The sequence below is a fragment of the Micromys minutus genome (assembly GCF_963924665.1).
Source record: "Micromys minutus genome assembly, chromosome: 31".
Taxonomy (NCBI): Eukaryota; Metazoa; Chordata; class Mammalia; order Rodentia; family Muridae; genus Micromys; species Micromys minutus.
Genome location: NC_137966.1, coordinates 21,411,179 through 21,438,154, shown reverse-complemented (window position 1 = coordinate 21,438,154; position 26,976 = coordinate 21,411,179). Strand labels below are relative to the sequence as shown.

Genomic DNA, 26,976 nt, shown 5'->3' with positions numbered 1-26,976 from the left:
CTATGGCTCTATTCTCATTCAAACCAACATAATGATGGTGGTGGTGGTGGTGGTGGTGGTGGTGGTGGTGGTAATGGTGACTGTTGTTATGGTAATACCGATGATGGCCATGATGATGGTTGTGATGGTGACAATTAGTGATGGCCTTGGTGGTGATAAGGATGGTGATGGTGGTGGTGGTGGTGGGGGTGGTGGTGATGGTGACTGTTGTTATGGTAATACCGATGATGGCCCTGATGATGGTTGTGACAGTAGTGATGGCCATGGTGGTGATAAGGATGGTGATGGTGGTGGTGTAAGTAAGCTACCATGTCTTAAGTCCTTCTGCTGCAGCTCGCATGCTTCGATACTGTGGCTACATTACCAAATGCAACCTTGACCAGGAAGTCCCGGAGGCCAGGGTACTGAGAGCTGAGGGAGTGTGTTGGGGTGAGCTTGAGAGTAGAAGCCATGTTCTAGTTACCGAGAGGAAACCCCAGAGGACAAGGACATGGGGAGAGAGCTAGCTTTGTCTTTACCCTTGTATCCGAGGCGCCAATGGCAGAGTCTTGTCCAGGTTGCCTCCGAAGCTGGAAACTTTACCATCTGCTTGTGAGACTTCCCTTGAGACACTGCAGCTTTAAACGACTGTGTGAGGAAACTGCTAATTAATGTTGACGCCTACCATTGACTAGATCGTCTTTTGGGGCTTGGCGCATAACAGGGGACTCTCCTCATTAGTGGGGCTTCTCCTTCTCTGACCATGCCTGGGAAATTCTAAGCCCCCACATATGCCTCTACCTGAGGAATGAGCCTCAGTGAGATCACAGGAGCAGTGTCCCTTCAGTTAAGAACCTGCTCAGCCAGCACCTGAGTTGCCAGAAATGCTTTCCCATGCCAATGAGGCATTTGGGTGCCCTAAGTCCCCACCCAGTGACTTTTGCCATTTCTGGATGTTCCTGCCCTCAGTCCTCTGAAACCTTATAAGCCTTGAATCGCCCTAAGTAAAGTTGATCTGCCGCCTGATAGCAGGTCCCGGTGTGGGCGTTCACTGTACGCACTCACGGAACTACCAACTCCCCTCTTCCCCTCATCATCTCTGCTTTCACTGCCTTCAGGGACTGTGGACTGTAGAGGTGGATGATCCACACAAGGGGGAGACCCACACAAAGGCTCTTACCTTTCGACACATAGTTGTTTCCTGAATTCCAAGGAAGTAAGGAAAAGGCTGGGACCGCATCTTATTCTTGGTAGGACCAGCCCTTCTACTTATCCCAGGACAATAGCACAGCCTGATCTCCTACCCGCTTGGCCCCTGACCTCCTGCCTCCTCCCAAGGCAGCCAGAATGAGGAAAACACTGGACTTTTGCTTTCAAGACCATAGACCCAGGTTTAGATGACATACTTGCTATTTCTGAGCTCCATGACCTTGGTTAACCCTGTAAGTGTATGGGCCTTGGCTTATGAGTGTCTTAAATGGGTATAGAGTCTGAGGATGTAGCTTAGAGGTGGTATGTTGTTTACTCTGCATAAAGCCCTGGGTGCCATTCCCAGCACTGGCAGAAATAAAATGGGTAATGAGTTATATAATACTCAGATAGCTGAGACCCTCGGTCAGTAAATGCTTAAGACTTGAGGGTGTGATTTGAATTTGGGTACAGGAGTAGCTGAGTGCTAAGGTTCACAGAACTAGTGTCCAACAATTGTGTGATATGATCAGGCCCTTGGAGGTCTCTCAAGAGTCCTTGGGGACTCACTTTGAAGTGATTGTCAAGGTTGAAATCTCCAAATGCTTTTCACATGCACCCCACTGTCGATTCATGAAGTTAGGATGCCACCTCGTGGTAAGAACTGTTTCAGGCATCAGGGGAAATCCTGGATGAGGGAGTTGTTCTCCGGCCTTGGACCATAGTGGGAGGAGTCATTTTCAGGACCATTTTCAGGAGTCTTTTCCAGGTGATTTTGGAGGTGGACTTAAAGAACAAAGTCCTGACTTGTAGTTGTTTCCCCGAAGGATCGCCTAGAATCCAAGACGCCTTGGCTTCCATTCCTAGTACCTCCATCCCTAGATGTGCTGGTGGCTCTATAATCCTAGCACTCAGGAGGTCGAGGCAGGGGGATTATAACTTTAAGGTCATCTTATATCTAGTGAGTTTCAGGCCGGCATACGCTACATGAGGCTCTATTTTTCTTTTCTTTTTTTAAAGATTTATTTATTTTATTTATATGAATACACTGTAGCTGCTTTCAGACACACTAGAAGAGGGCGTCTGATTCCATTTCAGATGGTTGTGAGCCTCCATGTGGTTGCTGGGATTTGAACTCAGGTCCTCTGGAAGAGTAGCCAGTGCTCTAACCACTGAGTCATCTCTCAGCCTGAGGCTCTGTCTTAAAAAAACAATGAGTAACAACATCTCAAAGTCTTACTTACTTTCCCAGTGAAGGACTGGACAGCAAAATGACCACCAAGGGACATGGGAACCCAGGGGTTTGTATAGATACTGGGGTTTGGGGCAAACCGATGAGACACAAACACTATGAGACATAAACCCAGCAAATGTCCTACAGGGCAAAGTCAGGGTTTCCATGGGAACTATCAACCGATGCAGAAAACATCTTGTGGCTTTAGTTTTATGGTGTTGTAAAATCACACATTCTAATCAACAATGTATAGAAACACTCTTATCAAGGTCTTGGTCTGAGGTCACCTTGCACCTCACCTCTGGGCATTGAGTTACCCTTCTTTAAGCTCCTTTACATTATGTATGGTTAGCTGCTCCTTAGTTAACTGTGAAGTCCGGTCTCCACAGACCTGCTGTTAAGTTGAAAATAGATCAACAGAAAGCACTTAGGACCACCCAGTTTGCACAATATCCTAACAGTGTAGCTACATACCGATAGCCCCATGGTGAAGCTGGGGTGGAATCCCATTGGGACCAAAGACATCAGATACTTTGTTGGGTGTGGCTCCCTGGGAAGAGGTGGAAGTCCCTCCCTCATGTCTATACAGTTTCTAGTTAAATACCCAGCACATACAGAGATTCTGATAGACATTTGTAGAATGATTACAGCATCGCACTAGGAGATAAATGCAAAAGCCAGCTGCCACCTGGGGGTGTGTGTCTCTATCTCAGGCTGGCTTTGAATACCCTAACGGAGGAGGCTCAGTGTTGAATCATTGTACATACTCATTGTACAACAATACTCAGAGTGTTGTTGAGAACAGGATCTTGCTGGCCCAAATGCACCTGAGAGCTGTTCTGCCAACTCCTTTCTTCAAGTCTTTCGAGAATCTATGGGACAAAATTGTTTTTGCTTTTCTAAATTGGAACAGAGTCATCATTCAAAAGAAAATGGTTGGTTTAAGCCACGTGCTTGAGACTTGTCGCATGGGGGGCTGCTTTGATGTTTGTACAGTAAGTTCCTTTATATCCATCTTTCCCACCCTGCACAGGGTTTCTCTGTGGAGCTCTGGCTTTCTAGGAACTCACTATATAGATCTTTGCCTTGAATTCAGAGATCTCCCTCTCAATATTTTATCATTTTAATCAGTTAAAAACAAAGCAAAACAACCTGGGGGACTGGAATGATGGCTCAGTGGTTAGGAACGCTAGCTGCTCTTCCAGGGGACCCAGGTTGGGTTCCCAGCATAAAACGGGATGTCTCACAACTGTTTGTAAATCCAGTTCCAGGTGCTGGACACCTTGTTTGCCTCTGCGGGCACTGCATGCACATGGTACTTAGACAGGGATGCAGGAAAAACACTCAGACACATTAAAACCAAGCCACTTGGGAAACAACATTACACCCACTATAACAAAATATGTGTGTGGCCCATGCCTTCAATCCCAGCACTCTGGAGGCAGAGGCAGGCAGATCTGTATGAGTTCAAGGGCATCCTGGTCTACACAGAGAGAGTTTCTGGACAGCCAAAGATACACAGGGAGACCCTGGTCACAGTGACTTCACAGTCAGAACTAAAGGAGTCACAGAGGACATTGGTACTACAGTTTCCTTGATTCTTCAGCTTTTGTCTTTTTTCCTTTTTAGACAGGGTCTTTATGTTGTCCTGAAATTCACTATGTAGACCAGGCTGCCTGCAAGTACTCAGAGATCCACCCATCTTTGCCTCCCAAGTGCTGGGATTGAAGGTATGTGTCATGGCTTCTGGAGTTTCTTTTGGAACAGGGGACTAAACACGAGCCATTTCATTTAGTGAGTGCTTGCCTTCCAAACAGGAGGCCATGATAATGAACAGTGAAACGCATAGATCACACAAGCCAATGTGTGCAAGCCAAGAACACTTTACACTAGCACAGTATCTGTCACCCACTGAAGCGTCTCCAGTGTCAGAACCTCACATCACACAATGAAGATCTTTATGGTGCCGCGAAGAAAGTACTCTTACTTCTTCACTAATGAGTTTGTTGCTAAAAGAGGCCTGGGCACTTGCCAGAGGCCACCTGGGTATTATGCAGCAGATCCAGGACTTGGGCCTGAGTCTACCCTATTAGAGTTGGTATGTATTATTATTAAGATAGGGTTATATGTGTGTGTGTTAGGGTGGTTGCTGGTGGTGTATGTGTTCATGCTGACGCCAGAGGTCAGCCTTGGGTGTTAGTCCACAGGACAGTACCTAGCATGGTTTTTTCCTTTACATATTATCAATTTACTCTCTCCGTCTTTCTGTATATATTTATGTATGTAGGCGCACATGTGTCATGCATGGCATGTATGTGTAAGTCAAGAGGACAACTTGCAGGAGTTAGGTCTCTCCTTCTACCATGTGGTTCCTTGAGGATTAAACTCAGCAAACTTAGGTACCTTTACCTGCTACGTCATCTCATTGGTCCCTACCATGTTTACTTTAATATTTATTTTTATACATACAAGCACTTTGCCTGCACACACACACACACACACACACACACACACACACGTATACACTGCCTGAAGGAGCCAGAAGGGGGAGAGGGCATCAGATGCCCTAGAACTAGGGTTATGGAAGGTTGTGTGATGTTTGGGAATCTAATTCAGATCCTCTGCAGGAGCAGCCGGTGGTCTTAGCTGATGAGCCATCTCTCTAACCTTGTTTTTTTGAAATGGTCTCTCACTGGCCTGAAACTCCCTGTGCTTGGATTAAAGACATGTGCCCAGTTTTATGCAGTGCTGGAGACTAAACTCAAGGCTCTATGCATGATAGGCAAGCATTCTAGCAACTGACTCTAATCCCATGCGCTGAGTGTGTCTGTAACTAGGAATGACACACTATAGTCTTGGTGTTACCCATATGCTGTGGACCAGACTTCACGGGCAGAGCTAATTGCCAGAGTAAGACTGTCTAGCCCCCTGCTGATTCTCATCTGAGAAGCTGGTGGGAGAGCAAAGGGATACAGCACCGGGCTCTGTTGATTTGAACCTTTTATGCTCAGGCTATGGTTGAACAGCCACATCATCTCCTTGGGCCATATATTTCTCAGAAAACGTTAGAAAGTGTCAAGGAAAAAATTGAGTCCGATGACCTGGGTTAATTACCTAGCATGTCTCTCGGTGGTTTGATGATTTTGAAATATCACTGCTAGTAAGCTCTGGCAGAGGCTCTCCGGAGGCTGCAAAACAGAGGCTGGCCTAGGATGGGAAGTTCTGATAGCGCCATGAATTACAGCCAAGATGAACTCTGGGCTGCTCAGGAGGAAGCTCTTGGGACAGTGGCCTAGAGATAAAAGTGGCCTGCCCTTATGAGCCAGGTGACGAAGCTGAGACAACTCTATTGCTTATGGACAATCATACATGGGGGCTAGGGAGTTGTCACTCATTGGGCCTCCTCTTGATTCCTTTGTTTTGCTTTGTTTTTTTGAGACGGGGTTTCTCTATGTAGCCCTGAAGGGTAGTCTCAAATTCACATAGATCCACTTGCCCCTGTCTCCCAAGTACTGGGATTAAAAGCATGTGCCACCATGCCTGGCCCTTTGTGAGGGTCATCTTGAAGAGCATTTTATTTTAGAGGGAGAGACTGTGTTATATGTACTAGTTAGTGTGGATATATGCAGCCTGCACACAGATGTGGGTGCATCTATGCCAGTGTCTGTGGAGGCCACAGGTTGATGCTGGGTCTTTCCTCTGTTGATCTGCCTTTACAGTCTTTCTCTGGACCGGAAGCTCGGAGTCGGCTGCCTGACTGTCTTCCCCAGTGATTCAGTATATGTAGGGGGCAGAGGCTGACATCAGATGTCTTTTTCAACTGCTCAGGGTTTCTCTGGATGGCCTCAGATTCAGAGATCCGTCTGCCTGTGCCTCCTGAGAGCTGGGATGACAGGACGCTGTGTGAACAGTCTTCTCTCACACCCCTTAGGACACGAGCATCACAGCTATGCACTGCCACGTTTTATTCAGGGGTGCAGTGCATCTGAGACAAGCACCCCGCCAGCTGAGCGCCATCTCAGCCCACTTCTATGTGGTTCTCAATGGAACCCAGGACCTCAGGGTGAGTGGCGAATCCTATGAGCAGAGGGAGCATAAAGCGACGGCAGAGCCACAGTGCCACCTCGGGGACGTGCTCCACAGAAATAACCAGTGTAGACAGACGGTGTTTGCTCACTTTGAACAAGTGCTCCGGAGCACTTAGGAGCTGTGTGACAAGTGGTAGACAGCTAAGCCACCACACTGAGCAGTTACACTTCTGGGCTATTGCTGTCGGCAGTGACGGCCCCAGGAAACCAGCTAGGGTCACGCAAGGGCCGCTCACTGTATTGAAGATGACAGCAGCTCAGGGGCAAGATGGCTGAGGGCGAGTCTTTATTTTAAATACATTAGTAGTCAAGAGGTGCAGAGGTGACTCATGCTGCCGGCTCTACGACAATCTTCCACAGCTCCTGTAACACACAAACGAAAGATTGAGATTTTACAACAGAGCCACTCTTTCCTCTCTCCGAGACTCTGGCTATTTTGTGGTGGCACAGGGGCAGGGTAGACCAAGTCTAGAAGTAGCCATAGGATACTGGTTTGCCACACTGTCACAAAGGACTGAAGGAATGGCAGTAGGTGGCCAGCCTGGAGCCCCGCACCCCGTAGTCCCCCAGTTCCGAGGACGGAACACAGGAAGGAGCATGAGAAAGCTGGCCCTCCTGACACCGTCTTCCCCCTCCTGAGGACGAGGCTTCATCTCTGCAGCCATAGGGCAAGAGAACAGAAGATGCCAGATGGACTTCTGTGAATCCAGCTCCTGGTAATTTTCAGGGTAATTTTGGGTTTCCAAGTTTACTCTAAGTGCTGGCTTTAGAAGCTGTAATAGCAGGTGCCTTAGCTCTAAGATGCTGTCCGTCCCAGATCTACCAGTTCCTGGCTGGGTGGGCGAAGACAGTGGGCCAAAGGTGTGCGGCACTGACCCGAGCTGACTACAGCAGCAGCAGGACTGTCAAGGGCCTAGTATAAGCCTGGTGTTTGGCCAGAGGGGCAAGGTTCCTTAGAGCAAACATGGCCGCTGGCACCATGGTTAAAACCGTCAGTCTGACAGGATCTAGAATCATCGAGAGACAACTTCTGTGCCTGTGGAGTTGCTAGTAAATTAGTTAGTAAATTAAGGTGGGAAGGCTCATCCTGTATGTGGGTGGCACTGTTCCGAGGGCTGGCTCTTGATTTAATGAAGACAAGCTGAGCACCCCCACCCATCTCTGCTCTGACTGGACGCAAGGTGAGCGGCGCTTCTCACTCCTGCTGTCCTTTTCTGCTGGAAGGGGCTGTTCTCAAGTGTGAGCCGGATCAAAGCCCCCTTTCTCATGGTGCTCTCACCAGGCATCAGCAGGCCCTGCCTGCCATCCTCAGCACTTCCAGATCCTCCCCACTGACTTCCTGCTCCCCGCCTTGTGGTGGCTTGAATTGGGAATGCCTCCCATAAGCTCCTGTGTCTGAACCCTTGGTTTCCATCTGGACACATTGGTTTAGGAAGGTGGTAGGATCTTCAGGAGGGAGAGGAAATGGGTCACTGTGCACAGGCTAGTCCCACTTCCTACTCCCTGCTTCCCGAGAGTGAACACGATATAACCAGCCGCCACCCACTCCTGTGGCCTACTCTTCCCTGCCATGATGCCTGCACTCTCTGGATATCCGAGCCAGAATAAAGCTGCTTCCTGAGCTTTGCTTTGGTTAACCATGTCACTTCGGTAAGGAGGAGACCACCTTACTCTCCCGATCCCCCCACCCCCACTTCTCTGGCATCTTAACTGTCCACAGAACATGAGATGTAGCCAGAGCTGCTGTGGCCCCGTGACTGCTAAGGACAGGTTAACACCCGAACCCCTGCCCCTCAGGGATCTCAGGGTTAGGCCTGCAGCTTCTCCTGGGCAGACCAGGAATGGAACGGTAGGCTGGCGCATTGCTTTGCTTCCCACCGGTCTCAAGGGGTTGCACCTACCAGCTGCTGGATGCGTTCATAGACGAGCAGCTGCGGGAAGGAGGCCTCCACAGGCTCCACCACGAAGCGCAGCCTGCCATCGGCCAGCTTCTCCAATGAGTCCAGGGAGGCACGGAAATGATCGTAGGCTTCACATGTGACGTCCAAGTGTCTCAGTGTGAAGTTGAACCTGTGGATTGACCATCAGCATCATGTTCCGTGCACGTCTCGGGGTGGCCTCTAAGTATCTACTCCCAGCCTTTGAGCAAATTCTTTCCTGAGCCTCCCTGGACGTTTCCAGACGGCTACTGGCTCTACTTCGCAGATGTGGTTATAGGAAGCTGGCCCCCTGAGCGTGTGCACCGAGTTCTTTGACACCACCATCTGTACCCTGGACACCAGAATCTGTAAAATGATTTCCCTTACATTCACCCTCTTCATTTGTCTCTTTTTCTCTTCACATGTGTATACATGTAGCATACACGTGTATTTCTATGTGTGCTCATGTTTTGTCTAGGCTGGCATTCTCTGTCTTCTATGCTGACACAAGGCCCGCCTGCACTGGCACCCAGGCTTGTGGAGGCCACCACACCTGCTGGCATTCTGACGGGTGATGGGACGCTCATCCTGTCTGATGTGTCTCCTGCTGAACCAGCTCCATGTCCCTCCTCCCTCCCTCCTTCCTTCCTTCTTCAAGTCTTATACTGTGAAAAATCTCAAACATTCACGTAACTGAGAACTGTGTAATTAGGTGCTATGGCCAGCTTCAGCCATTGCTGATTCTGGGCCACTCTGTCCCCCATTTTCCCAGAGTCCCTCCCATCTCCCCCATTAACAAGCAAATGTCAGATACCCCAGCATTTCTCCGGCAAATGTTTGCACGTGTCTGGAAAAGATAAGGATTCTTCCTTTAAAATGAACTTAACAACTTTTTGTTTGGTTGCTGGTTTTTTGAGACAGGGTCTTATAGTTGGTGACTTGATGGCCGGCTTCACTGTGTAGCTGAGGCTGGCCTGGAGCTCCTGATCCCCTGGGTGCCAACTCCTAAGGGCTGGGGGACACTGTGCCCAGCCAAATAACAACTCTTTAAACATCATTTATGGAATTTAGCCTTTTCTGTCTGCCCGAAGTCTCTTGTTTACAAACTGTAGAGTGGGGATCAAGATGAAGGCCTCTGCTTCTCCTGGTCAGTGTGTCTGAAGGAGAAGCCTGGGGTAAAGAGGCTGTGATGAGAGCCCAAGACTGTTTAGTTTTCACTGAAGATTTCGTATGGAAACAGCAAAGCTGAAGCCAAGAGATACTGTGTAGGTCCTAGCACATGGCACAAGGGCAGTGTGAGGTATATTCTGGGGGGAGGGGAAGGGCAGTGTGAGGGGTATTCTGGGGGAAGGGGGAGGGCAGTGTGAGGGATATTCTGGGGGAGGGGGAGGGCAGTGTGAGGTATATTCTGGGGGGAGGGGAAGGGCAGTGTGAGGGGTATTCTGGGGGAAGGGGGAGGGCAGTGTGAGGGATATTCTGGGGGAAGGGGAGGGCAGTGTGAGGGGTATTCTAAGGGGAGGGGGAGGGCAGTGAGAGGGATATTCTGGGGGGAGGGGGAGGGTAGTGTGAGGGGTATTCTGAGGGGAGGGGAGGGCAGTGTGAGAGGTATTCTGGGGGAGGGGGAGGGCAGTGTGAGGGATATTCTGGGGGGAGGGAGAGGGTAGTGTGAGGGGTATTCTGGGGGGAGGGCAGTGTGAGGGATATTCTGGGGGGAGGGGGAGGGCAGTGTGAGGGATATTATGGGGGGGAGGGCAGTGTGAGGGATATTCTGGGAGGAGGGGGAGGGCAGTGTGAGGAATATTATGAGGGGGAGGGCAGTGTGAGGGGTATTCTGGGGGGAGGGGGAGGGCAGTGTGAGGGGTATTCTGGGGGAGGGGGAGGGCAGTATGAGGAATATTCTGGGGGAGGGGGCTTAGAACACGGCATGAGGGCAGTGTGAGGGAATATGTGGTTTCACAAGAGAACCTTTCCTTCCGATTTTTATTACTAACCATTTCAATTTTTCATTTTTAAGTTTTGTTGAAGACCCATGAACACAGAAAACATCCTTCTCATAGAAAAGCAGTAAAAGTGACGCTAACAATGGCAGGCCTTAATGACAACAGCCTTAGCACGTGGGAGACAGCAGGAAGTACGACCAGCGGCCAGGGGCCTGGTCTCCGTCAAGTCCCCTCCTGACACTACCTCACTGTGGCTCTGACGTCACCCTGACGTCTCATAGCCTCCCTGCCCCATCTGAAGATGGAGCCAGGCTGGCTGTGCCTGACAACAGAGTTTAACGAAGACTAAATGAGGGGCAGAAGATGAAGGGAGAGCCCCAGCCCAGCACACAGTAGGTGTGTGACACACAGTAGGTGTGTGACACACAGTAGGTGTGTGACAGTGACTGCAGCGATACCTGAGTGAGGGATGTAGCTGCGGGGCAGCACAGCTCACCTTTTTTCCACTGACAAGATGGCGGTGCAGGCGTTTTTCAGTCTGTGGGCGAGTCGGGAGAGTGTGTTAAATAGAGCGTTGGTTAAGTCATCGTCGTAGAACACTGGGGGAAAAGGGTGTTAGGAAAAAGTGTACCGTTGGGAGAGATCCATTCAAAGGGAGCCATGGAACCACCATCGAGTGGTTCCTTAACATCACAAACAAAACCACCGAGGAGGAATGTTCTGGACAGGTGCTTCTAGGATGTCTCCAAGAGCACAGGGAGGCTCGGTCTCTTTACGTCCTGCCTAGAGGCTCTCACAGAGAGCTGCTGCTAGCTGTTCTACATGGCCGATCACAGAAAATCAAAGCCAGGCTCTTCATGGCTGACAGTTTGCTGAGACATTCAGAAGGGTGAGGATGGAGCATGCATGAATATTACAACCTTCCTAGAGTGTGTGTGTGTGTGTGTGTGTGTGTGTGTGTGTGTGTGTGTGTGTATGTGTGTGTGTGTGTGTGTTTGCGCACGTGCATGCACACGAGCACGTGCACGCGTGTGTGCTATATTTTACATGTCTGAGCCCGACGTCACCCCCACTGCTTGGACACAGGTCTTCATCAATTCTGCTGTGGATTGATAGGCACAGAGAATAGGAGCTTGATAAGTTGACTTTGGGGGCACACAGATGGCCACTGTCTGTCAGTAAGTAACCCCTATCAAACTGGCCTCTCAGTGATTTCTTCAGGGAGCTATCAGGTTAGCACCTGCCCTGCAGTAGGAGCCAGCAGCCCAGAGAAAGACTCCTTCAACTTTATCTCAACAAAGATTAAGGTGTGACTGCATCCAAATGCAAGGGCATGTGATCTCTCCCATAAAAATGGGCTCTATACCTTAAGGGCCTACAGGAGGATCTGGGGTGGTCTAGGTCTCCAGACGTCACCAAGCTACCAAGTATATGTTACATCTCCCTACTGACTGAGAAACAAAGTTGAAAATAAGTCTAGGGAGAGAAAATAACCTGGGGGACTTGGTGCGGCCTGGCCCCACAGACAGCACAGATCACTGGGCAGTTTCCTCCAGCCTTCTGGGTAGGTATCTATCTCCTCTGCGGAGGAGGAACCCCAGAGCATTTAACATTCCTGCCTTCCCTTGTGCCCCTATCCTAGGTGATGACCAGGACTATCTCACCTTCAGCAGCAAGCAGCACAGTGGTGTGATCATACAGGTCTGCGATTTCTTCTTCTGACCAGCTGAAAGGGACTTTGGGATCTACCAAAGAAGAGAAGACTGAGTGTTTCTTCCTGTATGTGCTGACCACCAGCTCTTACTGCAAACTGACCGAAGGAAGCTTCGGGGCAAGAGATGAGGCTGAGCTGGTGTGGTGGCACATAAACCCTCGTAACTCCAGCCTCAGCAGCAGGCACATCTCTGTGAGTGCTGGGCTAGACATGGCTACCAATGAAGCTTGGTTGCACAAAAGAAAGGGAAGTATGAAGGGGAGGAGAATCGGGGAGGGGCTGTACCTAGGCACAGCCACATATTTAAGGGGGCACCTTTCCCTCCAGTGAGGGGCAAGTAGGCTCTATCCTCACTTGCCTCTTGGCCAGGAGCCCTGTGAGAACATTATCTGTCAGTCACCAGCCCAACCTACTCACTGTGTGACACCAGGAAACTGGTCAAGCTGGATCTCAGTTTTTATGCTTACAGAAAAGGTATTGAAACCTCTCTCAGAAGATGTCTAGGAAGACCAAGGGTCAAAGGGTCACAGCACAGTGTGCTTGGCAGGTGACAGGCGCTTAGTCAGAGTTTCCTTATTGACAGGAAGAAGGGAAGAAGCTGCTGTATAAATAGCAAACACCAGGTCTGACATCGTCTGTTGAAGAATTCAGAAATTCTTGTGGCCACTCACTCACTGTGATTTCTGGGAAGCAGTTTAGGCCCAGGCCACAGACCTGGGATCACATCCTGGCCTGAGTGCTGGTCTCTCCACTCCCACTCAGAACTGATTCCCCCCACGGTGACCCTGGGAGGTGTGAGCAGCATGTGGTCAAGGGCCCAGCAGCCTGTGCAGGTCCTCCACAAGATATGGGGCTGTGGAGGTAGCCAGGACTCTGAGAGCTGAGAACTCTAGGTGGCACAGGGGGGCCACTGAAGCACACACCTGTGCAGAGGTCGTCTTTCATCCAGTCTAGCTCCTTGACCTTAACCACACCACCTGCAAAAGCACAGACAACTCCCAGACTGCACACGTGTGGGGAGAAAAGCACCCCGACTCCCCCACCCATCCTCACCACCTAACCAGGCATCTATCTCCCCCCACTTCCTCTATCAGCACTCTCCCATACCCCCTTTCTCTTCCATCTTGTGCTCAGTGATACTGACTTTATAGCAGGACACAGGGAATATAAAAATCTTCCCATCTCTGCAGACTGGTTACCCGAGGAGGGGATGGCAGGTTAGTGGATGGCTTAAGACTGTGTGATTACGGTAGTACTAACAGGATGAGCCAAACACCAGAAGAGGGAAAGAACTTGTCCGTCAGCCTGGGGGTGTCAGGAAGGCTTCACGGTGTCAGGGCAGAACATCTATGCTCAAAAGCTGTGTTTTGCACCAAGGAAATACCTGGCATCTTGGCTTCGTCTGATGCAAAGGGAAGCTACCACCAACACTGGGCTCAGTGGGCGATTCCCACCTGACCCCAATCCCTGCTACTGCCCCTTACCTCTAGTGGCAGTCAGGTGGCTGTTGAGGGCAATGTTTCGTTGGCACATGGCCAGGAGGTCTGTGCCGACATCTGGAATGACAGAAGGCCCACCATGACACATGGGTTAAGACTCCCATCTCCGGCTTTTTTCATGGCGAGCCACCACCAATGGCTGGACTGCTGTGATTCAGTCATTTAAGGTGGTGGCATCTCTGGAAGCTGGATGGAGGGCATGTGACACATTCTGAAGTATTTTAGGAACTTGTTTGTGAGTCTGATGTAGCTTCAAATTTAAATATTAACACAATACTCGGCTGGCCACACCAGGGCACTCATCACTCTTAGGATCACCGGATGAGGAATTTGCTACTGCAGCTGACAAACGGGAGAAGGAACAGGACGGTCGAAGTGCTTGGCAAAGGGCTAAGCAGAACGGTAAAGATGATCTTACTAACAGTCATTTAGAGTAATTTTCAAGGACACAGGACCATGTTCTTAAAAAATACTTTTCAAGATTTTGGCTGAGTGTGTTTGTGTGCATGTATGTGCACGAGTAGGAGTGTGCATGTTTGTGTGCACTATTTATATTTATATAACTATTTACAGAGATTTCAATTATTCCTTAAGAGTGTGTACTACAGTGTGAGGGGAAGATGGCTCCGAGGTCAGAATGTCACGCTGTGTTTTGCAGAGGACTCAGTACCCCCATCAGGTGGCTCACAACCAATTGTAATTCCAGATCCAGGGGATCTTATGCCTTCTAGAACACCTATAATCATGTGTCCTAACACACACACACACACACACACACACACAAATATACAATATAATATAAAATAAAAATAAGCGGGGTGTGGTGGGACACACCTCTAATTCCAGCACTTTGGGAAGCAGAGGCAGGTATATCTTTGAGATCAAGACTAGCCTAGTTTGCACAGTAAGTTCCAGGCCAGCTGGGAAACATACTGAGACTGTCTCAAAATTAAAACAAAACAAAACAAACAAACAAACAAACAAAGCCCAAAAAAAACTCTCTTTAAAAAAAGTAGAAAATAGGACCTGGAGAGATGGCTCAGCGGTTAAGAGCACTGGTTGCTCTTCCAGAGGTCCTGAATTTCCCAGAGACCACATGGTGGCTCACAACTGTCTGAAATGGGATCCGGAGCCTCCTTCTGGCATTCAGACATACATGTAGGGAGAACACTGTACACACTGGGTGCTGGTGAGTGGTGGAGCAAACCTGGGGAAGTTGGGGAAATCAGGAGCAGCCAGTGTCGAGCCCCTGGTGACCTTGTTCATTTTTTCAGGCTGGCACAAATCATGGAGCCTACCACTCCCTATTGTACAGACAGAGTCCTTACCTGTACAATAAACGGTGTGTGCCAAGGTGGCTGCCACAATGCTGGCGAGCCCTGTGCCTGCCCCAAGCTCCAGCACGGTGCATCCCTGGAAGAGGTCCCTTCGGAACAGGATATAGTCGGCCAGGAGCAGGGCACCCCGCCACACCTGCAGGAGAGGACAAAGAAGCACAGTTGAGTCAAGGCTCAGGAGAGACCCTCAGGGCCACAGGAAGTGGATGGAGCCTACCTACCTGCTTGCCTACATCCTCCAGGGGCGTGGCCATGGTGTGCTCTGGACAGGACAGAAACCAAGAAAGAAGCGTCCATTGTGAAAAGGAAGTGGACAGAAAACAGAGGAGGGGTAATGTGGCGGTCTGCACCCCTGGCTAGAGGGATGGCAGAGTTAAACGACCAAACCAGAAGCAAAAGCACGGGCTGCACTGTAGGGCGATGCCTGTATGCAGGGGAGGGCTGGCACTAGTTAGGTCCAGGGCATACATGATTGGACGGTAGAGAGTGGGGCAGGAACAAAGTTTTGGTAAGGTTGAGAGTGAAGAAGGAAGAGAGATTCAAGATGGAGACGGTAGAGGATGGTTCAGATCAAGGTGAACTAGATCCATTTTATCTTGTCTAGGTGGGCGGTTTCTATTTTTATTCATTGGCGGTGAATTTATTGTTTGGATGCACTGTGGATTGAGAATTTAATATATAAATCTGATTGATAAATTATTTCTTACTGAGTCCTGATTTTACCAGGCTGTGGAGGAGTTGTGTGAAAGCAATGGCTGAGAGGCAGATGGAGTGTGTGGATCTGGTGTGGGGCCTGTGGAATGAGATGTGTGTGCAGGGCTCGGTAACTAACCACCTAGGGAACTGCACTTGGCTCCACACTGGAGCGACTCCTGGAGTGAGAGCTCCCTCCCAGGGAGACCCCGCAGGATGGTAGCAACAGGACTTAATTTTTTATGTACTGCAGGTGGGAGCTTCAACCAGATTTTTAGGTTACTGGGTGTGGCCATGTGTCCCAGGGACCAAGGCACATCAGGTCTGAACCCAGCTAAAGTACACACCTGTATCACATGACCTGAACCTCCATTCTAAAACTCAAATGTATGTACATGCTAATAATAAATACAGCTCCTTCTAAAGTATGCTCTTATGTTAACAACTGCACCAGAAATTAACATGGTTAAGCTTCAGTTTATATCTTTTTTTAAAAAGTTCATGAGAAGAGTGAGTGCTATACACTCTGAAGACCCAAGTATCTCAGACCAAGATTCTGATGGTGGGAAATAGTGGAAACGTGAGATGAAGGAGAAAAAGAAACATTGCAAAATACCATCTCTGCTGTGAAATTAGAACTCAGCTGTGTCCCCGACCTCCTGTTTGAGATCTCATACTGTAGCCCAGGCTGGCCAAGGGACTCACTGTGTACTAAATGTTTGCAAATGGCTGTTTGAGGTTTAAACAAAGGAACAAACACAGCAGAGAAGTTTCCAGAGTCTGTCAAAGTCACACAAACTAAGACAGTCTCGAAACAAAAACGGAGGAGCAAGTTGTTTGACATCTGTGGCCAAGCAGGACTCAGGCCAGCATGGACTGCAGAGCAAAACCCCTCTCAAAGACCAACAAAGCCAGGGCTAGAGAGATGGCTCCTCAGGGAAAGGTGCTTGTTTGCGCAAGCATGACAACATGAACCCACAGAAAGCTGGAAGGAGAGAATTAGCTCCACATAGTTGACCCCTGACCTTCCCATGTGTCATGGTAAACATGTGTGCACATGTACACATACAAACACACACGCATGCTCAAACTAGACCAAATGAAATGACAAAAACTCAAACAGTAGCCACCTTCACCTTGATGATTGGTATGAGAAGAAGAGGCATGCTGGGGCTTAACATGCACCACCAGCTGGGAATCAGAACAAAGTTTACCCACTCAGAGATACACTGCCTCACGGAACATGTGTGTGTGTCCACATGAGCCAGCTTGGGGCTCACATCCTGAGACTGCTGTATTCAGTCACCCCATTTCACAGATGCAGAGAAAAATTCAACTCCAGAATTTGGAGAGTATGGACCCGGGAAATCAGCTCCAGACAGCCACTCACAAGCATCAGACTTCCTGCGGCGTGACTTAGCCTTTAGCAGCTCTGAGCCTCAGTTCCTTTGCACACACAGATAACTCTGTCCTTGTGCACTGGTACAGTCAGGCCATGCTGGCAGCGAGCAGCTCAGCAGATGGCTGGAAACTGCTGATCTCATCAATGTCCCCCTCACACATTTGCAGTCAGTGGGGTGGGGCCATGAAAGCGAGCAGCTCAACAAAAAGCACATTGTGTCAAAGTGTGTCAATGTGTCCTCTCGTCAGGTTGGAACAAAGCAGGACTTATAAACCAGCCCTTTGAGGCTAATCTGTCACCAGCACCTGCCAGAATCGCATCCTTGACTTTGTAGAGGTGCCATGCCCTAGGCTGAGCCTCAGAGTCTGCTCAAGGCTGTGTGCATTATACGGGTGGATGACCCAGCCCTGCAGAAGAGCAGTGAGCCCAGGCCATGTCAACTGTGGCAGAAGACTGCCGTGGTGATGGTGATGAAACCAAGAGCCACAACTTCAGAGACTTAATGCTACCCTGGGGCAGGCCAGCTCCTGACTGAGAGAAGAATGGTCATGTCTGAAGACCCAAGGCCATAGGAAAGCAGAAGGGGACAGCTGGGAGGGTGCCGTATACCAGACCTTTCCTATGGGAATTAGTTCCCAGGGCACACTGGCTAGAGGCCAGTCACAGTGGAACACATACTCTGGTCCTGGAGGGGAGGGGGACGTCCTAGTTTACTTTGCCACTGCTGTGATAAAACATGGGCTAAAGGCAACTTATTTGGTTTATACCTGTATATCATAGTCCATCAAGGGGAAGACAGGGAGGCATCTAAGGCAGGAAACTGGAGGTAGGGACTGAAGCAGAGCCGCGGGGGAAGTCATGCTTACTGGCTCATTCCCTTTTCTACACAGTCCACGGCCACCAGCCGGTGGATTGCTGCCGGGGCAGGAAGCAGTGTTCCTCCATGGTTCCTGCCCTCGTTGGCCTCAGTGATGCACTGATCAGATACATAAGCCAGATAAAGCCTTTCTTCCCCTAATAAAGCCCACTGGCTCAGTAAGTTAGACTCTGACGGTGTCCCTGCTCGGGTCTGTCATTGGTCCCCTATCTGGGATGAGGTGTTTAAGTTTTCTCAGAACTAGCTGTCACACAACACTTGAGGTCACGAGATTCTTGCTCTGCCTGTTGAGCCCAGGCAGCAGGTCTCACGGTGTTGCCTCCGACTGTCTGTCAAAACTGTCTCTTGGGCCTTCTCACCCCTCCTTCTCATGCCCACTGCCCCCCAGCTTCAACCAGCTGATTGGCCCACTCCAGGGTACCGCGAGCTGATACCTCCCTTCACTCATACCCTGTCTTCCTGAACCCAACTAAGCATCTCACAGACTCTGTCCTGAGCCACATACCATGGAAGAGAACAAGGGAGCTAGAGGCAGGAGCAGGGCTTTCTGGAGGAAGCGGTACCTGAGCTAGGACCTGGGTAGTTGGTAATGTGCTAGAAAGCAGAGGTTGGTAGCAGGCATCAGAGGTGAATCAATATGCAGCCCAGCAGAGACCCTGAAGTGAGGACACAGAGGGGTCTGGGGTCACATGGGTCAGTGCTGATGAGAGACGAGTGAAGACTTGTCACCCCAGCTTTTAAGCTGAGTCACTTGTCGTGCATCCTGAGGGCAGTGGAGAACCTCTGAGGAGTCTTCAGCAAGAGAAGAGCTACAGGATTTGAACAGACTCTGCTGGCTGCGGCATTGCCTTTTCCCTGTTCACTAGAGCCATTCTGTGAACAGCTCCACTGTGCCCTACAGCTGCTGCGCCTGCCTCACTGGCCTGAGCACGACCTTTATTTACCTATTCTGATGATGCTGTGGGGGCAGCTCTCTTGCGCTTGGTCTCCCACGAGGTCATCTTCCTCCTGTGCTAGAATCATGGGGTGTACCTTGTCTCTTGCAGGCTCTGCTGGGTTGGGATCTGAAGCAGCCCGTGGTCTTCGTACCACATCCAAGTCCCCGTCCTCGTCCAGGGGAACACTCAACCCTTCCTGGACAGCGTTGTCATCCCCAGTCTGGAGGGACAAATCCTCATGACTGTGACCACCTCCTGACTCAGCAGGAGGTGTCTCCTTCATGGAGACGTCTCTGGGACCATTGTCCTCAGCCCCTGAGTCTGTCCAAGAGTCCTGACTCCACAGGAGCTTGAACTGGGACAGGAAGACTGTAAGCGAGAAACACACAGTGAACATCACAAAGGCCGCTGTCCCTTTTCTCTGCTTTGAGAAATCTGACTGCCAACTGGAGGGGCAGGGTCCAGGTAGCCTAAGCTAGCCCCAAACTCACTCTATAGCCAAGTGTGACCTTCTAATCCTGACGTTCTTGATTTTACAACCAGAAGTGTTCGGGTTGTACACTAGCACCATGACAACCACTTTTATGTGTTGCTGGTGTTAAAACTCAGGGCTGTGTGTGCTAAGCAAGCAGCCTATTAACTGAGCCACATGCTCAGCTCAACTAGAGATACTTTTAAAGGTCAGATGGGGGTGAATAGGCTAAGAAGAAGGGGCTTGCTGCACTCAGCAGTGGCCATCTGGGCAGCAGAAGCCACCAGAGCAGCAGTTCCTGACGGAGTAGCCTCTGCTGAATGAGCGCTTGTGCAGGCCCTTGGCCTGTGTTGTGTGATTAACCAGAGTCACTGTGAAGAGAGCACACTGGCCATCGCATAGACAAGGACAATGAGGCTCAGAGGGTGAGTGAACTTGCTAAGTGGCCAAGGGAGGGTAGGAATCCAGCCTGTCTGATGCTTCAGGTGCTTCTTAAGGATGGTGGGTCAAAACAAAACAAAAACCAACAACCAACCAAGCAAACAAACAAAAACATGGACCACCAGGTAGCCAGAAAAGTCAGTGAGACAGACTTCTGTGTGAGTGCATCACCAGGGGAGGGATGTCAGAAACAAAGAGTGAGGAGTTCAGAATGGATAACACAAGGCCGGGTAAGGCATCTGTCCACTCTGAGCCTGTTTCCACACTTGCACCCCAGGAATGAGGAATAATCCACCCCCAGGCCAGCCACAGCCTAGGCCAGTGGCTCAGAGTCTCCAGGCCTCTCTATCCCTGTTCCCTCAGCTGACTTCACTTTAGGCACAGCTCACTGTGATCACCTCTCACACTAAGCATCATTGAGGAGCAGGGGACATGGGAAGACCTAACACAGCCGTTACTGCCTTATGCAGCCACTTCCTCTTCCTGGGATGCCTTCCTTAGCTCTTTACACAGAGCCTTTCTAGCTTTTAGTACTCAGGCAGTTGGCTCTGCTTCAGGCTCCTATAGTGTCACATCCCACATCAAGTTTTGGGCACCTACCCACCCACCCACCCCCCTACTCATCCACCACCCACCCCCCCTACTCATCCACCACCCACCCACCCACCTACTCATCCACCACCCACCCACCCATTCATCCACCCACCCACCTACTCATTCACCCACCTACCCACCTACTCATTCACCACCCACCCACCCACCTACTCATCCACCACCCACCCCCCCTACTCATCCACCACCCACCTACCCACCTACTCATCCACCCACCCACCTACTCATCCACCACCCACCCACCTACTCATCCACCACCCACCTACCCACCTACTCATCCACCCACCCACCCACCTACTCATCCACCCACCCACCCACCTACTCATCCACCACCCACACCCCCTACTCATCCACCACCCACCTACCCACCTACTCATCCACCCACCCACCTACTCATCCACCCACCCACCTACTCATCCACCACCCACCCCCCCTACTCATCCACCACCCACCCCCCCTACTCATCCACCCACCCACCCACCTACTCATCCACCACCCACCCACCTACTCATCCACCCACCCACCCACCTACTCATCCACCCACCCACCCACCTACTCATCCACCACCCACACCCCCTACTCATCCACCACCCACCTACCCACCTACTCATCCACCCACCCACCTACTCATCCACCACCCACCCACCTACTCATCCACCCACCCACCTACTCATCCACCACCCACCCCCCCTACTCATCCACCACCCACCCCCCCTACTCATCCACCCACCCACCCACCTACTCATCCACCACCCACCCACCTACTCATCCACCCACCCACCCACCTACTCATCCACCACCCACCCCCCCTACTCATCCACCACCCACCCCCCCTACTCATCCACCCACCCACCTACTCATCCACCACCCACCCACCTACTCATCCACCACCCACCCACCTACTCATCCACCCACCCACCCACCCACCTACTCATCCACCACCCACCCCCCTACTCATCCACCACCCACCCACCTACTCATCCACCACCCACCCCCCTACTCATCCACCACCCACCTACCCACCTACTCATCCACCCACCTACTCATCCACCACCCACCCACCTACTCATCCACCACCCACCTACCCACCTACTCATCCACCCACCCACCCACCTACTCATCCACCCACCCACCCACCTACTCATCCACCACCCACCCCCCTACTCATCCACCACCCACCTACCCACCTACTCATCCACCCACCCACCCACCTACTCATCCACCACCCACCCACCTACTCATCCACCCACCCACCTACTCATCCACCCACCCACCTACTCATCCACCACCCACCCCCCCTACTCATCCACCACCCACCCCCCCTACTCATCCACCCACCCACCCACCTACTCATCCACCACCCACCCACCTACTCATCCACCCACCCACCCACCCACCTACTCATCCACCACCCACCCCCCCTACTCATCCACCACCCACCCCCCCACTCATCCACCCACCCACCCACCTACTCATCCACCACCCACCCACCTACTCATCCACCACCCACCCACCTACTCATCCACCACCCACCCACCTACTCATCCACCACCCACCCACCTACTCATCCACCCACCCACCCACCCACCTACTCATCCACCACCCACCCCCCTACTCATCCACCACCCACCTACCCACCTACTCATCCACCCACCCACCCACCTACTCATCTACCACCCACCCACCCACCTACTCATCCACCACCCACCCACCCACTCACCTACTCATCCACCCATGCATTATTTATCCATCTACTCAGTCATCCACCATTTATCCATTTATCTAATCTACTATCATCTATTCACTTTCCCAACTACTCATCACCTATCTCTCTATCTACCCATCCATTCATCCACCTTGCCTATTCATCTACACTGTATTCAGCTACTTACCACTCAACCATGTATCTGTTTGTCTACCCACTCTGATTACTCATTCATTTCATCCATTCCCCCATCCACCTGTCCATCCATCTACTTACCCATCACCCATCCATGATTCAATCTGTCTATCCACCCTGTCCATTCATTCATCTCATTCACTCACCCACCATTTGGTCATTCAACTGACCTGTCCCCCATCCCCCACCCACCAATCCACTCACCCATCCACCTACCCAACCACTGACCATTGAGTGCTGGGGATACAAACTAGAATGCAGCATCCTAGGGGGCTTACATCTAGGGACTGTAGCGGTGAAACATCCAAGTAAACATGGTAATTAGACTGTGAACTCTCTGCCATCGACACAATAAAACTTTATTTTGTTAGATATATAGTGGCAACCACATAAGGGCCAGTGCATCTTTTGCAGGTTAGAAAACAAGTAGCGGAAGCTCTTTGAGCCATAGGATCTCTGCTGCAACTGCCCAACTGTCTGCAGTCATAAAAACACAAAAGCAAGCAGGCCTGGTAGTGTTTCAATAGAACATTATTTTTTAAAAACAAAGCAGGACCAAGTTTGGCCACACAGGCCGTAGTTTGTCAATGCCTGGTATAATGTGTCATCCAACTGGGACAGTTATTGAAGGGGGCCACAGAGATCATAGAAGGATGTATAATAGGCTGGGCACACTGGCTGGGAGAAGGCCACATGTTCCTTAGAACCATGGGGGACTGGTGGTGAGCCCATGTCAAGGCAGTGCTATGGTTGGGTTTGCATGTTCAAAAGCCATGTTTGGCTGCAAGATATAGGAAGAGGAGTCAGGGAGCCTGTGAGAAGGAAAAACAGGAAGCTGAGGAAGAAGAAACAGAGCCAGCCAGGCACAGGTTAAAGGTGACTGACTGCCCGGGGCCTAAGGTCACACAGAGCTCTGACATCACTCCTGCACCAACTGTGGGCTCACTCACTTCTGCATGCCTGTGCTCAGTGAGGGAAGGACGTAGTGACACACGGAATGAAGAACACCCGACTCACTAAAGAATAAATGACGTTTGTTGCTGTTCTAGTTGTAACTGCATCGTGGATTTTTGTTTGTTTGCTTGTTTTGGTGGAGGATAAGTGATTAAGAAAACCATTTGATAGTGAAACCATAAAATCCAACGTGAAGCCCCACAGCTTCAGAATGTCTATTCTGCACAGAAGTATACGAAATAGCTAACTGTACAGAAGTTGACTTTGGGTCTCATTAGATTTTGTAGGTGAATTTTGTTTTCTTTGTCGGTTTTTGCTATAAAGTTTTGACTTAAAAAGGGGGTAGAGGGATAAGGATAGATACACAACCCAGTCTTTCCCCCAAAAGAAGTATGTGAGAAAGAGAAGTCAAAGGGCCCCAGCAGGCAGCAAGCTGCTCCACCCAGGCCCGGGTCTTACCTGGCTGCCCCACGCCATTCAGCCGCACCATGAGGTGCCTCTGGTTGGGGGTGTACAGGTGGACATCTGACAGCACAGTGTCGCTTTTGAAGGTAACCTCATCCATGGCTGGGCCCATGCTATCCCCGTGATGCACCTGAGACAGAAGAGCAAGTCCAGGTGGCCAAGGGAAACCTGGAAGATCTTCCTGGCTGACCCCTCCCTCCCCCATGTCTCCCCATCACTAAGCTATGGCCCCCGCCCTGTTCTATTTTGAGACAGACTGGCCTTGACTTATTCTCTATTTCAGACAAGCTTGAGTTTGTAGTTTTAGTTGGGATAACGGGTCTGTACTACCTGCACTTTTCAAAAAGCCAAGAAAGCCTGGAAACAGTACAATAAACAATCACTTGGATTGATGGAAAACTAGCACTTTGTCATGTATAGTTACACTATCTATCTAATGATATACAACATCTACCTAATAATAGGGAACATCTATCTATGAATAATATATAACATCTACCCAATAAGAGACTACCTACTCAATAGTACAGACCATCTATTTAATAATGAGACCATCTATGTAATAGTAGAGACTGTTCAATAGAGATCCAGCTGGGTGGTGGCGGCAGCACATGCCTTTAATTCCAGCACTCAGGCTGAGGCAGAGCTCTGTGAGTTGGAGGCCAGCATGGTCTACAGAGTGAGTTCCAGGACAGCCAGGGCCACACAGAGAAACCCAGTCTCAAAAACACAAACAAAAAATGAGACCCTATATATCACATATCATCTGCCTAATAATAGACCATATTCCTAATAATAGAGACTGTCAAATAATATATACCCATCTATCCAATAGAGACCATATTCCTAAGAAGAGACCATTTATCTAAAAGAGTATTATCTAGCAATCATCTATTAATACATATTATCTAGCATATCTAGTAAGGCATATTACCTACTATATATCATCTATCTATCATCCTGTCTATCTAGCTACCTACCTATGTATCTAGGTTTCCTCCCTTGAAATCTCTAAGAGTGAACTGCAGACAACATGTTGCTACTGAATTCTTTCACCACCTGTCTATGAGGAATACTTTCCTACATGTACCACAATAAGAAAGCCACATGTAAGTCACAGTGGTTGCAAACAGGAAAGATTCCCCTCCAACAGACTGTTCTACCTCATCACAGAACACTAACTAGTGGAAGTCTGACGGGCCTTGAAGATGTGAAGTTAAGTATAAACTCTGCTCCCCCACCCCCCCCAGCCACAGACCTTGGGGGAAAACCACTTTCCTCTCTGGACCTGTTCTGTCAGTCATATTCCCACCTTGCAGGAGTATGGGAGTGGGGAGAGGTGTGGGTAAAGCTCCGAGCAGAGCCCTTCAATCACAACAGGTGTAAGATAGCAGCGACTTCTTTGCCATGAGGTTGGTTTCAAGTGTTTGACCCAAACTTGCCCTTATCCCCTGCCTACTGGGACAATTCCTGCCTGGTTACTGTGCTTACTAACTGGGTGTCATCAAACTCTTAGGGAACCTCCATTTGTTTTCAAACCGGAAGATGGAAACACTTTAATTTTACTATCATAATTAGATGTCTTCACGTTCCTACTACCCACAGCTGGAACTCCCGTATATAGATAATCACCGGGGATTGGCAACCACCCCAACCCAGGAAGTTCTTCTCCAAGCTTATAACAGGACAAGCCAGCAAAAACGTGAACAGGTGTAAACTGGGGCTGGGAATCAAACCGATGAGAGATTTCATGTGAATGAAATCAAAAAGCCATCAGCAAAACCATTGGCAACAACATGATTCAGACAAAGGAAACAGCCTAGCCCTATCCATCAACTGGTTCCAGGTAGACTGGCTCCTCTAGTTCTGAATGGAAGACAGGACTCCTGCCTATAGTGTTCCGGCTTTGTTTTTGGTCCAAAAAAATCCTCGCTGCTATCTTCGGGAACATTGAACATGAATAAGAGGACAGAATGTGTTGTTATGATGCATACTCAGAGAATGCATGCTAACTGCTCTTTCTGTAAGTGGGAATTATATAAGGACCAAACTGTCTTACATATAGATGGAAAACAAGGTCACCACTAATTTCTAGTCGATTTCTTCCACTGAAAAGTATCAACTAAGCAGGTTTTCCCAGACAATATGGCCTAAGAGAGAAGTCCCAGGTCATGAGTATCTCCTTTAGGGGTTTTGCCTGGGCATCAGAATTCTGGAAATAGGGTGGCATTCCTGTCGTTTTGGGTGCCTGTGCGGATCAAACGAGACTATCGTCCTTTCAGGGATCAGTAAACGGTAAACAACAAGATCATGTTTTTAGAAAAGTGTTCTAGGAAGATGGATAAAGACTTGGAGCCAGTTTCCACCAGAAAATGTCAGGTATGGAACGGTGTCCACTTCCTCCTGGGTACTACTGAAAAAGCAGACACAGGTTACAGGCTGCAAATTCATTTCTGTGGGGGAGATGGCAGGTCTAGGCAATTCCAAGGCGTCGGAGCTGGATTCCCTCAGCCACTGTTACTGCCCAAACCAGTCTACTGGGATCATAGGGTTGAAAGAAGTCCCCTCCTTCCTGGCAGGTGAGATGCACTCTCACTGGGCAATCACAAATTAGGAGCTGGGAAAGGGAACGCCAGGAAGCTGGGGAATTCAGGGTCCAGAGGTGCAGGAAAAGGCTGTCCACCCGCGCAGGGCGGCGTCAGCGGCTCCAGGGACCTCCCCCCTCCGCGGTCGGTCACTCTGATTTGTGGGTTAGCCACGGCACTCTGACCCGGCCTCTCCTTCCCTTCCGAACTCCACACCCAGTGGGGCTGCCTCACCCAGTACGGAAACCGAGAAGTCCCATACAGAGCGAGAACTGAGGCTGAGGGAGGAAGGCTTCAAGGTCGTGGAAGCTTGGCTCTCAAAACCAAGCTGCTCCCTTGGTTATGCCCGGTCCCGGTCCCGCTCCTTCTCCCGGACGCTTACCGGCCATGACCCTGGTCTGAAGTCCCACGCGGAACCCTCGCCTAAGGGCTCAGGAAGCCGCCATGACGGACAGTCTGCGCAGGCGTGGTCCAAGCGCCGCTTGGATCGCGCACGCGCAGGCGGCGGCCGCTAGCAACCCCTGATGCTCTCGCTCAGCCCTAGGATGGCAGCAGGAGGCCCAGCTGTCACCGTCTCCTTGGATTGCTCATTTGGCCGGCCAGAGTGGAGACAGCTCTGCGCTTTGGTGTCCGGAATCCCTCCTGTAAAGAATTTAAATATGGCTAAGGATCTCAGTGGTGTAGAGAGCCCAACACAGAAAAAAAAAAAAAGTTAATAATTTGCTTTAAGTGTTGCTAG

The 26,976-nt window shown here is 50.2% G+C and overlaps 1 protein-coding gene across 2 annotated transcripts; it reads right to left on the bottom strand.

Moving 5' to 3' along the window:
* Positions 1-6,525: 6,525 nt before the first annotated feature.
* On the bottom strand, positions 6,526-26,708 carry METTL22 (methyltransferase 22, Kin17 lysine). Of its 2 annotated transcripts, XM_080908080.1 has the most exons (11): positions 26,620-26,708; positions 23,647-23,782; positions 18,815-19,177; positions 15,120-15,160; positions 14,890-15,034; positions 13,547-13,618; positions 12,986-13,039; positions 12,013-12,093; positions 10,845-10,947; positions 8,391-8,559; positions 6,526-6,852 (listed from the first exon to the last, which is right to left on the bottom strand). In XM_080908080.1, the coding sequence occupies exons 2-11, from the start codon at positions 23,762-23,764 to the stop codon at positions 6,817-6,819; spliced, it is 1,182 nt and encodes a 393-aa protein (XP_080764206.1). In that variant the 5' UTR covers positions 23,765-23,782; positions 26,620-26,708; the 3' UTR covers positions 6,526-6,816. The 2 variants fall into 2 exon arrangements, with proteins under 2 accessions (XP_080764206.1, XP_080764207.1); XM_080908081.1 differs by lacking the exon at positions 18,815-19,177.
* Between the last annotated feature and the right edge of the window lie 268 nt (positions 26,709-26,976).